The sequence below is a fragment of the Semicossyphus pulcher genome, unplaced genomic scaffold, assembly GCF_022749685.1.
Source record: "Semicossyphus pulcher isolate SPU_LCO1_2020_fin unplaced genomic scaffold, fSemPul1.0.p SCAF_9, whole genome shotgun sequence".
Classification (NCBI taxonomy): Eukaryota; Metazoa; Chordata; class Actinopteri; order Labriformes; family Labridae; genus Semicossyphus; species Semicossyphus pulcher.
In genome coordinates, this window is record NW_027211770.1 from 32,541,462 (window position 1) to 32,556,019 (window position 14,558).

A 14,558-nucleotide genomic window follows, 5' to 3' on the forward strand; every position below is an offset into this window, starting at 1 on the left:
AGAGACACACAACAACTACAGAGACACAAAGAGACACAAAACAACTACAGAGACACAAAGAGACACAAAACAACCACAGAGACAAAACAACTACAGGGACACAACAACTACAGAGACACAAAGAGACACAAAACAACCACAGAGACAAAACAACCACAGAGACACACAACAACTACAGAGACACAGAACAACCACAGAGACACACAACAACTACAGAGACACAAAGAGACACACAACAACTACAGAGACACAAAGAGAAACAAAACAACCACAGAGACACAAAGCAAATACAAGGAGATTACATTCACCATAAAGAGACATGACACAGCAGTTCAAAGCCAAATAACTACAGTCACAAACACCCGACCACATCAGATCCTGCAGCAAAGTGTTCCTCTTCACAACTTCTTTCAGCTTTTCTGTCAGTTTATTCTCCAGACAGCAGGGGGCAGCACAGCCCGCAGAGCTGCACCAGACAGCAGGTGGGTCTCAGGGCTGTGTGTGTGTGTGTGTGTGTGTGGTCATGTTTACACTGGATGTTAGTGTAAACTCAGAGAAGATCAAACATGAGATCTCAGGATGGACACACACACTCTGAACTCAGTCACGTCTCACTTACACTCACAACTCAACATCGACCAATCACACAGCAGTCTGTGCTCTGAGGCCCCGCCCACAGAAGCTATATAAAGACCTTTCAGAGCTCAGAACCTGAATCAAGACCGAACCAGGACTAATCAACATTCACCTGTACTCGCTTTACCTCAGATCAGTGCTGGTGAGATGGTGGTGGAGGTTAAAGGTCGGGTGGAGGTGTTGGAGGGAAACCAGCAGAAGGTGGAGGTGAACCTGCTGCTGCTGGGAGCGCACAGCGTGGGGAAGTCTGGTACGAGAACATGTTTCATTTAGATCTGTAGCTGAATGATTGATTAGAAAAGTTTTAGATCACTTTTTGAAATGTGAAGAAAAGACGACCAAAAATTAAGACAAAAGCTGAACCGAGCAAAACTTCTTTGACTAGAAGAGACGATTCAGGTTAGTGTCGGTGATCAAATGTTTCAGGTGAGTTCAGCTGACTGTCGACGGGCAAACCTGAAACCTGGCTGTTAATCACCTGTCGCTCTGTCTGTCTGTCTGCAGCTCTCACTGTGAGGTTTCTGACCCGGAGGTTCATCGGCGAGTACGGAGACATCGGTGAGGAAACATTTAATCTCTGATGTTGATCTGACTCTGACCTTTGACCTTCATGTAAACGTCTAAACTTGAATCTGTTTCTAGAGTCAGTTTACAGTCGAGTGGAGCGGATCGACAGTCAGGAGGTCTGCTTCAACATCTGGGACTCTTTGTACACACAGGTGAGAAACACACCTGTGTCTGCATCCCATGAGACAAACAGCTAAGCGATCGAGGCAGCAGCTCCTGTCAGCTAAAATCACAGAGTCTGTTTGTGGTCAAAAAACGATGTTGCAGCTCAGTCCTCGGTGGTACACAGTGAAATCTTCTGCAGTGTTTGACTGGAGCAGAGCATTCGTCTTATTTTCTGCAACATTTATTTTGAAAATCCGCCCTCAGTGTGAGTTGAAGCTCGGTGAATCTGCTGAGAGCGTTATTTAATGCACGATTTGAGTTTCTTTTTTACTTCATGCAAATGTTTTTACATTATTTTAAGTAGTCGGAGCCTTACGAGTTCAAATGTTTGATTATAGGATTCAGTCTTTTGCTAGATGTTTGAAATGTTTGCCGTGTCTGTGTGTCAGGACGCTGAGCAGAGTCCCTCGGTCAGTGACAAACAGCTGCAGTGGGCCGATGGGATGATTCTAGTCTACAGCATCTGCGACCGTCGCAGCTTCGACGTGGTCCGCCAGCAGCTGCAGCAGATCCGTCGCCGCAGGAAGTCCGTCCCCGTCGTCATCGTGGCGAACAAACGGGATCTCCAGCGTCACCGCAGCGTCTCCGGTGAGGAGGGACGGCTGCTCGCTCTGTCTCAGCGCTGCGGCTTCTTCGAGGTGTCAGCGGCGGAGACATACCACGGCGCCCTGCTGGTGTTTCACCGCCTCGTCGACCTCGTCAGGGAGAGCCGCGCGCTGAGGAAGAGCTCGGCCGGCGTGCGAGGGCTCGTCCGCAGCGTGTCGGCCGTGTTCGGGAAGAAACGAGCCGAGTAGACGAGAAAAAAAGAGCTTGCTGAACAAGAGAAGAAGAAGCTACGTCAGAGGGGAAACTTCCTGTGTGTCGCCTCATGAGAGAAGGTCAAAGGTCAGAGATGAGATGGACAGACGCAGGTGCAGAGATGTCGATGGTGAAGTTGGTGAAAGAGAAGTGTTTTTGTTAAAGAGCGGTATAGGGCTCTAGCTGATTGGATGCAAGTGAAACATATGACCAGCTGTGTGAAGGATTGTGATGAACGTGTGGTTCAGACGTTCACGCTGCCCTCAGGATGATTCAAAGAGTCCAGACCTGCTTAAGCCCAAAAACCTGCAGAAGTAAGGACATCACCATAAGACGGACTTTACTGCGAATCAGCTAATGTTAGCATGCTAACACAGTAAACAAGAGTGTAAATACTAGATACTCCTTTTAAACAGAAGGCAGCACTGTGAGCATGTTTGTACAAATAATCTGAAGTGTGTTCTGCTGTAAGCAACGACTCGGTGCTGCTCATCAGAGGATGATCCTGCAGCCCCATGAAGACTTCACATCCTGTTCTCAGCCTCATTAAGGGCTCACTCCTGAATTTTAATTTTGTTGTTACATACCTGGGTGTAAATGACAAACACGTCCTCCAGTAGATGTGTTCATCCTGCAGCAGTGAAACAGGCTGTAATGGCTGCAACATAATCCTTGATGGGTCAAAGGTCGTCCACTAAAAGTTCTTGTTGTTTCCACTGACAGGCTCAGATTGTTATTCTAAGTGTGTGACAACATGACAGAAAGGATCCCTACAGAGATAGACCTTTTTGTTACAGAGGAAGATGATTGTTTTAACCACACACAGACGTTACATCGCTCTCTGCACACACACCAGACTCCATTCAGAAAAACAGGGATTTAAGCTGTCAGAACAGAAGCTGCTACCTCGTTCTTTTACCTTGTTTGTGTTTTTGTGACTTTAAATGGTCAGTTTTAACACACTGTGTTAAACACAGTTGTGCTTTTTACCTGTGTTTGTTTGTTGGAGCTGAAATTAGAAACTATTCTGGTTTAAAACATTTCAAACTAAAGCAGGTTAAATATTTAAAGAATGCTGTATACATAAATACACATGTATACATGCAGATGTTGTGACTGCAGACAGATGAAACTTGTGGGTCAGATGTTTTTTTTTCATTAAAACCTGAATGAACAAACTGAGTCTCTTTCATTGTGATACAAACAGAGAGAAGCTGCAGAGTCCACAGAGCTTTATTTGAACATGTAGAGGATGTTTGTACAGGCACAGTTACACACACATTTTATTATTTTAAATCATGATTGTTACAAGTTTGAGAATAAATCAACTTACATATTTCTAACTTTTAACTTTTCACCTCATGTCACTTTGATTAAACTGCAAATAAATCTTTAAGAAGCATTTTCAGCCATCATCACACCTGCAAACAAAACCTTCATCACCTGTCTGAACACAAACCTTTATTTAAACGGACTGTCAGCTCGCTGCTCTGTGAGAGGACGACAAACAAGACCTCAGAAAACACTCAGGTGACAAAGTGTCTCATGGACTCCTTCAGAGGAGGTTTAGAGCTCCTCATATCAACGAGGAAGTACGAGGCATGTTGAAAAATCATAGACTGTATACAGGAAGTGGACGTAGCCTCCGTGACGTCACACAGTGGTTTGTGGACTGTAGTTTGGAACGATCAAGTTTGTCATTTTGGCCGAAGCCATCTTGTTTTTTGAAGCCAAAAGTGACGGCTAGGATATCAAGCTAATGCTAGGGCTAGCTTAATGTGCATCTATAATTCACTGTAACTGTGATATTAAAAAGGATGCTAATTTTATTTTTTATGAGTTTTTTCTGCTTGAGCAGAATTTTTAAAGTAAATATTTTAAGCGTCAAACTCGTTAATTCAAAGATTTAAAATAATTTTGCGATTGCTCTGTTGGTGAACGTGAACGCACAGACTAACACCAGCTGAGGCAGGGACGTCTCTACATCGAGGACTGAGATGGGAGGCTGCGATTGGTTGGGAGGCGGGGCCAGCAGCGGTGATAGACCGTGGATCAGTGCGGGCCTCAGTGTGGTTTTTAATAGTCGTCTGTGGTGTTGGCAGCGTTCTCGGTGGAGTTGGGGCTCAGGTACTCGAAGGCCTTCTGGCTCTGAGTGACAAACTGTTTGAGCGGAGTGAGGAGCAGCTCGGTGGCTGACGGACGGCGGTGGCTGACGACACTGTCGGAAGGGAAGGTCTGGGCCTCCACCTCCTGGGCGGGGGTGTCCTTCAGGCTGGAGCGGCGGCGGCCGTTGGGTGGGTCTGGGCTCTGGGGGCTCCCAGGGCTTCGGGCAGCGCGGGAATAGAGACTCCTGCGGCGGCGAGGACGGCCGTCCATCGCCTTCAGGAAGAGACTGTTTGCGGAGCTACGACGAGACGAACTGTTGGCACAAAATTCCTCCTGGTTCAGGAAGTCCTCGACCTCCTGAGCCGACGGCTGCTGCAGCTGAAACACACACAAGGTCATATTCAAAACATTGAAGGAGAAATGTTTTCCAATACAGTGAGAGCTTCAGGACATGTTCAGCCTAGCTTAGCCCAAAGACATCCACCTAACAACAACAGCTCCATATTAGTCAAATAATGTTGATGTTGTTCACAATCATTCAGTCAGTTGTTTTATTTTATCTTCTTCAGTTCGTAGACATTTTCATCAACAGCAGGAAGCAACATGAATCCGGTGAAGATAAAGCTGTATGCAGATGATACCATTTTCTTTACAGCAGTCTGAATCAGGATGTTACTGTCCTCAAAGCCCGAACTGCAGCCTGCACTTTAAACTGATGAGTCATAACAAGAGAGCTGACTGGACGATATGTCAGGGACTTCATACAAATCATATTTGATTCATTGTTGCAGAATATCTCAGGTGTGATTGGTGTATCTCAGGTGTGTTTGGTGTATCTCAGGTGTGATTGGTGTATATCAGGTGTGATTGGTGTATCTCAGGTGTGATTGGTGTATCTCAGGCGTGTTTGGTCTATCCCAGGTGTGATTGGTGTATCTCAGGTGTGTTTGGTCTATCCCAGGTGTGATTGGTGTATCTCAGGTGTGATTGGTGTACCTCAGGTGTGATTGGTGTATCTCAGGTGTGATTGGTGTATCTCAGGTGTGTTTGGTGTATCTCAGGTGTGATTGGTGTATCTCAGGTGTGATTGGTTTACCTCAGGTGTGTCTGGTGTATCTCAGGTGTGATTGGTGTATCTCAGGTGTGATTGGTGTATCTCAGGTGTGTTTGGTGTATCTCAGGTGTGTTTGGTGTATCTCAGGTGTGATTGGTGTATCTCAGGTGTGTTTGGTGTATCTCAGGTGTGTTTGGTCTATCCCAGGTGTGTTTGGTCTATCCCAGGTGTGATTGGTGTATCTCAGGTGTGTTTGGTGTATCTCAGGTGTGATTGGTGTATCTCAGGTGTGTTTGGTGTATCTCAGGTGTGATTGGTGTACCTCAGGTGTGATTGGTCTATCTCAGGTGTGATTGGTGTATCTCAGGTGTGATTGGTGTATCTCAGGTGTGTTTGGTGTATCTCAGGTGTGATTGGTGTATCTCAGGTGTGATTGGTGTATCTCAGGTGTGATTGGTGTATCTCAGGTGTGTTTGGTGTATCTCAGGTGTGATTGGTGTACCTCAGGTGTGATTGGTCTATCTCAGGTGTGATTGGTGTATCTCAGGTGTGATTGGTGTATCTCAGGTGTGATTGGTCCCTGTGTGACCTCACCAGGTTGTACAGTGGCGTGGCGTTGACCACCAGCTGCAGGAGGATTCTGGAGAGTTCCTGCAGGTCCCCGAGCAGCTGCTGAATCTGAAGCGGCAGGTCTCTGATCTGACGAACGGGACGCAGCTCGGCCAACATCATGGCCTGACCTTTGACCCCGCTCAGGGTCAGCTCTCTGAGGCTCTCTGCGCGATACACCAGCGCTACAAGGAGGCCCTGCAGGTACTGCAGCAGATCACCAACCAGCTCCAGGACCCGACTCAGACCCACCTGAAGGGAACAGACAGGTTCATCAGATCACAGACAGCTAGCAGGACCACAGCGCCCCCCTGAGGATCCACCCAGAGAACCACGGTAACTCTCTCCATCAGACAAAGGCTATATGAATAAAAACTGATTCATACCAGCCTAATAAAACTCCATATGATGTACATTTGGGAAACTTCAATAAATGCAAAGAAAAAATAATTCTCATAAAAAGTTTGGCGTTCTCGTGTCCTCAGCTTTTTCGAGTTCAGGCAGAAATTGAAACAGAAAACACCCCAAAGAACTCGACTGATTCATGTCTGGTTCTTCTAACTAACATGACTGAAAAGGCAGGTGACCCACCTTGTTTGACAGCTCTGGAAACAAACACCTGCTGTTCAACTTAACACAGTATTTGAGCTCCTTCTGTCAGTGGCAGAAGTTCTCTGATCTTTGCTTTCAGTGAAGTAGAAGAACTAAAGCACCTCATCACAGGTCAAAGGTCCTGCAGTCAAAATGTAACTCAGTAATCTGTTTAAGTACTGAAGTAAAACGTTGTTGAAGTATCACAAGTAAAAGTTTGTCTCCTGTCGGCGTCGTATCGTCACTGAACGTTATTGTATCATCATGTTTTTATCACTAACAAGTACATGTAAATGTTTTTACTTTCAGCGTCACAAGTCACAGGTGGGCTGAGATCTGTCTCACTACAGCGCTATGAAGCCACAACAAACAGATGTTACTGAGATTTAATGACAATAAACAGGCTGAGAGGATGCTGAGAGAACTACATCAGGAGGCAGGTTTGTAAAGAGGCTGAGGTCATGCTCTGTCAGGTCTGTCTGTGAGACGACGAGAACACGACTTTAAAACGCTTGATTTTTGAATGGAGTTTGGTTTGCACATTTCTGATGCATCGACAGATTCAGTCAGACAACATGGAAGAGGAGTGTGAGAGCCGTGCTGTGCTCGGCTTCACTCACACAAACTGCTCTCAGATTCTCTCTGAGGTCTGGTCAGGTATCTGGGTCACACAGAGACACGAGGTCATGACCTCTGATCCCTGACCTGACTCGCTAAGAACAAACAGCCACAACAACACGTGAGGATCTGAACCAGGACACACACACACACAGATACACAAACTGGTTATCAAAGTTTGAAATGCAGCAGTTTCCCTGTGCTGCAGCATCCTCAGCCTGTTATCTCTGCATCAGCAGAGACGCTGCGAGCTGCACGTAGGCACAGAGATCAGCCTGCAGAGGAAAGCAGCTGTTATCTGTGAGGAGCTCGATTATAGGAACACACACAATCTGTTTATGTTCACTGACAAGGACACACACACACACACACACACACACAGTCCTGTGGGAGTGTGTGTGTGTGTGTGTGTGTGTGTGTGTGTGGAGGACGTGTGTCAGATTTCCGCCCTGATTAAAGATGCTGTTTGTTGACGATGTCGCTGCTGAAGGAGAAACATAAGTTCACACAATAAAACTAACCAAGAGTTATTTTAGTGTGTCTGTCCACACTTTGTGTGTGATATTCAGATGTGACTCACTTCCTGTTCCAGGTTCTTTCAAGTGATTTCTTCTTTGTCTACTTTGAATGACATGTGTAAATAATACAAATGAGCTGTCAGTCATCAGCAGGAGCTTCTTCTTGCAGCTGCACCTTAAACGTCTCATCTCAAATCAAAAACATGAAAGTCTGTTTTTTAAAGCGACCTGTTTGTGCTCGCGCTGTGTGTGCAGAGTTGAGGTCTTCAGGGGCCCACCGGGATCCGGACGGGTTCGGGTCCACGTGGTCAAATGGGCCCGGGTCGGGACTTGTTCTATAATCTTCGGTTCCGGGTGTGTTCAACATTATGTGTAATACCCGAATGGATCCGGGAAGACCCGTGATTAAAGTGCTGTGTGTCTGTGTGTGTATTTTAACTTGCAACGATGTGTCATTCGCCTGAGAACGTGCGGGAGGTGAAGTGGAAAAAAACATAAGAAAGAGCAACGAGTTGAGTGACGGGTCACGTGACTGCAGCCACAGCGAAAAGTTGAAGCCAAAGCCGGGAATGATGGATACCTTCCTCACTGATGTGGACAAAAAAGCTAAAAGAAAACGAATATAAAGAGTTAAAACCTCGTTTATGTAAATTGTGGACAAAGACGAGAAGAAAGTGAGCGCAGCGACGTGTAACACGTGTGTGTGTGTGTGTGTGTGTGTGTGTGTGTGGCTTCTAAACGAGCCGCGCGTTTATCATCCGTCTGCATGACAGCAAGTGGACTTTTAATCTGAGATAACTAGTGGGTTAGCATCTCTGTTTTTATCAACACGACATGGATACCAGGAAACCTGGATGTGTTTAATGAACTCTCTTGGCGGAGGATGGATTATCTGCAGGGACAGGTACAGGGGAGAAGGCTGCGTCACACAGGTAGGGCAAAAAGGTTTGTTCTGACAGCTGACTAACGGCAACTTGTTAATATTAATCAGCTGTGAAGTCGGTGCTGATCGGGTCTGTTTCACTCGTGAAGATGTTTTTCAGATGAAGCTGTGTGAGGAGGGACAGACACCAGTGGGCATGTGGGTACATCAGTGCAATCTTTGACGTCATGATAGACTCAAAAATGTTATTGTAGTTAAAATGAAGTCAGTCAGGATGAAGCGTGACTGGACGGTTTAATGTGACGTCCTCTCACCGAGTCCGCAGCGACCCCCAGCGTCCTCACGGCTCCCTGCAGCTGCTCTCTGACCTTCATCATGCGGTGGTACAGCTGCAGGCTGAGACTCAGCAGGAGGCTGCGGACCCTCGTCCACAGGCTGGGCTCGTCATCCTCGTCTTCATCCTCGTACTCCCGCACCCTCATCTCCCACTCCCGACCTGTCAGAGCACGATAACACATATCAGTCAGGAGCTTAGTTCTGTGTGACAAACAGGAAGCTGCTCACAGTCCCAGCTGTGAATGAAACGCAGCTGCAGAGTTTGTCCTTCTTTATTCTATATTTTCTAAACCTGTAAAAAATCCCGACTGACATCAGTGAAAGCACCAGTTACACCTGTGAGGCTGTAAAAAAGACTGTGGACAGGAGGAGGACAGCTCCCCCTGCTGGTTCACCACACAGCTGACACACTCACAATGATCTTCATGTGTCTGTCAGGCAGCAGCTCTTTGATTTGAATCTTTAAATCATTGATCCAAGTGAATATCTGAAGCTGCAATCAGTCACATGATGCGTTGTATCACCTGTACCTGAAGCTTTAAAGCAGCTCTCACACATGACGCATCTTCTCCAAACACAGTTACCCAGAATGCCTCTGTACTCACGCAGCGTGGCGGGGAGGGGCAGGTAGTAGGCGGTTGCGTCCTCCAGGCGACTCAGCACGTCGTCCAGGCCCGACGTGGCGGCTCGGCCCACCTGAGTGTCCTGCAGCAGCCGCACCGCTGCCCAGGCCGAGTCAGACAGACGCTCCAGCTGATCGAGAGCTCCGTCCAGGCCGTCCACCATCCACAGCTGCACGTCGTCCAGCGTCAGGAAGAAGGCGTCCTTCAGGTGTCCCATCACCTGTGGAGGAGAGAACACCTGGTCAGCAGGGACAGTCTGAAGGTCACAGCAGTTACAGTCAGCTTTGGATCTGTTGGAGTGTTTGTGTCACTGATGGAGGCTGCGTTCACAACAAACCTCGTCTGTTGATTGGTTCAGGATCGGGAAGTTTTTCTCCAGACGCTCAAGACCGACGAGAGCAAAACTGTTGGCAACTTCAACTGGAGAGAGAGAGACAGGAAGTGTTGACATAAACACCAGACCGACCGCCAATCAGCATCCAGCAGCAGAGGCAGTAATAGTATTAGCAGTATCAGTAGCAGTGTTGGTAGTATTTCCAGTACATACTCTGTGGCTCCAGACTCTGCAGGAGGGGCGTGGCCTGTTTCATGGCGACGTTGGAGACGCTGCGGACGCTGACCTCGGCCACACCTCCCATCAGACCCAGCAGAGGGTAACGACCTTTGACCTCTGAGTACGCCGATGTCATCGACTGTAACGCCGAGCGAACCAGAGGCAGGCGGGAAGCTTTGAGCATGGCACTGGTCTGAAAAAAAATTTGAGAGCTCTGCTTTAACTTAACTGAGTAACTTTACTGAGTAACTAACTTTAACTGAGTAACTAACTTTACTGAGTAACTAACTCTAACTGAGTAACTAACTCTAACTGAGTAACTAACTCTGAGTAACTAATTCTAACTGAGTAACTAACTTTACTGAGTAACTGACTCTAACTGTGAAACTAACTTTAACTGAGTAACTAACTTTACTGAGTAACTAACTTTAACCGAGTAACTTTAACTGAGTAACTAACTTTAACTGACTAACTAACTCTAACTGATTAACTAACTTTACTGAGTAACTAACTCTAACTGAGTAACTAACTTTACTGACTAACTAACTTAAACTGTGAAACTTTAACTGAGTAACTAACTTTAACTGACTAACTAACTCTAACTGATTAACTAACTTTACTGAGTAACTGACTCTAACTGTGAAACTAACTTTAACTGAGTAACTAACTTTACTGAGTAACTAACTTTAACCGAGTAACTTTAACTGAGTAACTAACTTTAACTGACTAACTAACTCTAACTGATTAACTAACTTTACTGAGTAACTAACTCTAACTGAGTAACTAACTTTACTGACTAACTAACTTAAACTGTGAAACTAACTTTAACTGAGTAACTAACTTTAACTGAGTAACTAACTTTACTGACTAACTAACATAAACTGTTAAACTAACTTTAACTGAGTAACTAACTCTAACTGACTAACTTTACTGACTAACTAACTTAAACTGTGAAACTAACTTTAACTGAGTAACTAACTTTACTGAGTAACTAACTTTAACTGAGTAACTAACTCTGACTGATTAACTAACTTTACTGAGTAACTAACTCTAACTGAGTAACTAACTTTACTGACTAACTAACTTAAACTGTGAAACTAACTTTAACTGAGTAACTAACTTTAACTGAGTAACTAACTTTAACCGAGTAACTAACTTTAACTGAGTTACTAACTTTACTGACTAACTTAAACTGTGAAACTAACTCTAACTGAGTAACTAACTTAAACTGTTAAACTTACTCTAACTGAGTAACTAACTTTAACTGAGTAACTAACTTTAACCGAGTAACTAACTTTAACTGAGTAACTAACTTTACTGACTAACTAACTTAAACTGTGAAACTAACTCTAACTGAGTAACTAACTTTAACCGAGTAACTTTAACTGAGTAACTAACTTTAACTGAGTAACTAACTTTACTGACTTACTAACTTAAACTGTTAAACTAACTTTAACTGAGTAACTAACTTTAACTGAGTAACTAACTTAAACTGTGAAACTAACTTTAACCGAGTAACTAACTTTAACTGAGTTACTAACTTTACTGAGTAACTAACTTAAACTGTGAAACTAACTTTAACTGAGTAACTAACTTAAACTGTAAAACTAACTCTAACTGAGTAACTAACTTTACTGACTAACTAACTTAAACTGTGAAACTAACTCTAACTGAGTAACTAACTTTAACTGAGTAACTAACTTTAACCGAGTAACTAACTTTAACTGAGTAACTAACTTTACTGACTAACTAACTTAAACTGTGAAACTAACTCTAACTGAGTAACTAACTTTAACCGAGTAACTTTAACTGAGTAACTAACTTTAACTGAGTAACTAACTTTACTGACTTACTAACTTAAACTGTTAAACTAACTTTAACTGAGTAACTAACTTTAACTGAGTAACTAACTTAAACTGTGAAACTAACTTTAACCGAGTAACTAACTTTAACTGAGTTACTAACTTTACTGAGTAACTAACTTAAACTGTGAAACTAACTTTAACTGAGTAACTAACTTAAACTGTAAAACTAACTCTAACTGAGTAACTAACTTTACTGACTAACTAACTTAAACTGTGAAACTAACTCTAACTGAGTAACCAACTTTAACTGAGTAACTTTAACTGAGTAACTAACTTTAACTGAGTAACTAACTTTACTGACTAACTAACTTAAACTGTGAAACTAACTCTAACTGAGTAACCAACTTTAACTGAGTAACTTTAACTGAGTAACTAACTCTAACTGAGTAACTAACTTTACTGACTAACTAACTTAAACTGTGAAACTAACTCTAACTGAGTAACCAACTTTAACTGAGTAACTTTAACTGAGTAACTAACTTTAACTGAGTAACTAACTTTACTGACTTACTAACTTAAACTGTGAAACTAACTTTAAATGAGTAACTAACTTAAACTGTGAAACTAACTTTAACTGAGTAACTAACTTTAACTGAGTAACTAACTTTAACTGACTAACTAACTTTAACTTTATAGTATTTTTACAGTGTTGCAGTGTGGTATCAGATCTGTCAGTGTCAGGGCTTATGGATGTTGCTGGTTGTTTTAGTTTTATTGTAGTGGTTGTTGTAGTTTTATTGTGGTGGTTGCTGGTTGTTGTAGATGTATTGTAGTGGTTGTTGTAGTTTTATTGTGGTGGTTGTTGGTTGTTGTAGTCTTTCAGCTCACCTCATGATGATCCGACATGTCTCCTTCTCCGAATCTGTCAGAAACAAACAAACAAGATTCAGAGGTCAGACTCAACGTGACTCTTTTTCTTCTTTTAAACTGAACGTTGGGTTGAACATGAGGCAGTCAGCTGCTGCACCTCCACAAAGCTACCAACTGTTCACTTCCAACCAGCATGAAAATCAGCCTCTCCCTGCGAGGAGGGAGGAGGATGCCATGTTGTAATCTGACTGTGGGACACACAGCAGCTCAGACCTACAACATAAACCTCTCATTCACCGCTTCTGATGCGTCCCTTTAATCAGAGAAACCCTCAGTGGGTGAAAATAATCCGGTTTTACGACTTCAATGAGCTGTGTCTGTGGGTTTTTACAGTGTACTAATTATATAGTCTCTATTTAAGGACTCGGCTACATCACTGAAACTAAAGAGACATGACAAGGAAACGTTTGGATGTGAAGGACAGACTTCTCCTCACAGACAGAGAACTTCATTTTAAAGCTCAGAGAGCCAAGGTTACGTCTGTAACTACTGACCCGACAGGGACTGCAGAAAAACACAATAATGTGCATCAAAATGTCCTGATGGATCAATAAAGGAACTTTTTCATTGAGATGATTTAAAATAGAGTGCTGCATGTTTATCAGGTGTTTTCACCTGCTGTAAATACATTATTATAAAGTCAACTTTCTGCTCATATGAGAGGCCAAAAAAGAAACAAAGAAAAGAAGAACATTTTAAAGCAATAAATAAAAAACTCCATTAACCTCACGACCGCTCAGGTTCATGTTACGTCACCTGTTTGGACCCCGGCCACATGTTTCCTCCCTTGAGGGTTAGCTGATTCCAAAAGTCAGTTTAACTGCTGAATTTGAGATTTGAAAATAATTTCCAGAATCAGAAACCATCAATAACTCAGATTTCACTGAGTGGGACTTTAGATTAAAGCCAGGCTCAAGATGAAGATTGATCCTGTGGCAGAAACGTTCAACTCCTGTCGCCCTGACAAAGTTTCAGTTATTAAAGGTCCCTCTCTGAACAAATAAAAGTTTTTTTATCTTAGACATAAAAACACTCAAAGACACAAAATAATGAAGCTCAAAACATGTTAGACAGTCAGCTGTACAGATATTAAACTGCTATTTTCAGTCAAAGTTAATTAGCAGCGACAGACCTTAAATGCACTATAAAAAATAACAAAACAAGGAAAGTTGGAGAGCGTCGAGACCACACCCAAAGGCTGCTGGGTAAAAGCCTCGCGCTGATAAACACACATTAACACAGTGGAAACAAACATACACAAACACGCGTCACAATCTGAAAAATAACATGAAGCTGAAATGAAAGATTAGTTTTAAACACAGGTTTGAATTTTAACATTTAAAAATGAGACTTTTTCATTGTGTTTTAAAACAACATGTGACCTTATGGATCTTCCTTCCTTCGTCCTTTAAGGCTGAAACTTTTATTTACATATTCCATTTCGGTCATTTTGTCTTGTAACTAAGGTTCAGATTAAATCGTCATATTACATCTGGAACAGACAAATTATACATCTCTTTTGTTGGATCTTTAAACTCTCTTTTTTTCGTCCAACAAACTCTGATAGAAAACAGAAGAAGACGTTTAGAAGCTGAACAGAAGCTCAAATTAGTTAAGTACCGATTATTTTATGAGAAGTATTTTCTGTCGATAGAATCAGATTTAGTTCAGTTTGCAGAGTCGGCGCTCTTACCCCATCAGAGAGTCTGAAGTGTCGATGAAGCAGCTGAACTGAGTGAGGATGATGAAGAGGATGAAGACTCTCT

At 43.3% G+C, this 14,558-nt stretch overlaps 2 protein-coding genes across 2 annotated transcripts; one reads left to right on the forward strand and one right to left on the reverse strand.

Annotated features, from left to right (window-relative positions):
- The first annotated feature begins 734 nt into the window (after positions 1 to 734).
- On the forward strand, positions 735 to 3,344 carry LOC138584154 (ras-like protein family member 11B). Its single transcript, XM_069656320.1, has 4 exons — positions 735 to 886; positions 1,141 to 1,194; positions 1,279 to 1,355; positions 1,758 to 3,344. The coding sequence occupies exons 1-4, from the start codon at positions 784 to 786 to the stop codon at positions 2,160 to 2,162; spliced, it is 639 nt and encodes a 212-aa protein (XP_069512421.1). The 5' UTR covers positions 735 to 783; the 3' UTR covers positions 2,163 to 3,344.
- A 788-nt stretch (positions 3,345 to 4,132) lies between these two features.
- plin6 (perilipin 6) lies at positions 4,133 to 12,768 on the reverse strand. The gene is made up of 7 exons (XM_069656460.1): positions 12,751 to 12,768; positions 10,052 to 10,250; positions 9,842 to 9,924; positions 9,487 to 9,724; positions 8,860 to 9,041; positions 5,921 to 6,187; positions 4,133 to 4,650 (listed from the first exon to the last, which is right to left on the reverse strand). The coding sequence occupies exons 1-7, from the start codon at positions 12,766 to 12,768 to the stop codon at positions 4,243 to 4,245; spliced, it is 1,395 nt and encodes a 464-aa protein (XP_069512561.1). The 3' UTR covers positions 4,133 to 4,242.
- Between the last annotated feature and the right edge of the window lie 1,790 nt (positions 12,769 to 14,558).

Coding starts and splice junctions, on each gene's coding strand:
- plin6 (XM_069656460.1), bottom strand. Junction 9,042..9,486: donor GCCCCTCCCCGCCACGCTGC/GTGAGTACAGAG, acceptor GTGCTCTGACAG/GTCGGGAGTGGGAGATGAGG. Junction 6,188..8,859: donor TGGGGGTCGCTGCGGACTCG/GTGAGAGGACGT, acceptor TGTTCCCTTCAG/GTGGGTCTGAGTCGGGTCCT.
- LOC138584154 (XM_069656320.1), top strand. CDS start 784: ATGGTGGTGGAGGTTAAAGGTCGGGTGGAGGTGTTGGAGGGAAACCAG. Junction 1,195..1,278: donor CGGCGAGTACGGAGACATCG/GTGAGGAAACAT, acceptor ATCTGTTTCTAG/AGTCAGTTTACAGTCGAGTG. Junction 1,356..1,757: donor GGGACTCTTTGTACACACAG/GTGAGAAACACA, acceptor TCTGTGTGTCAG/GACGCTGAGCAGAGTCCCTC.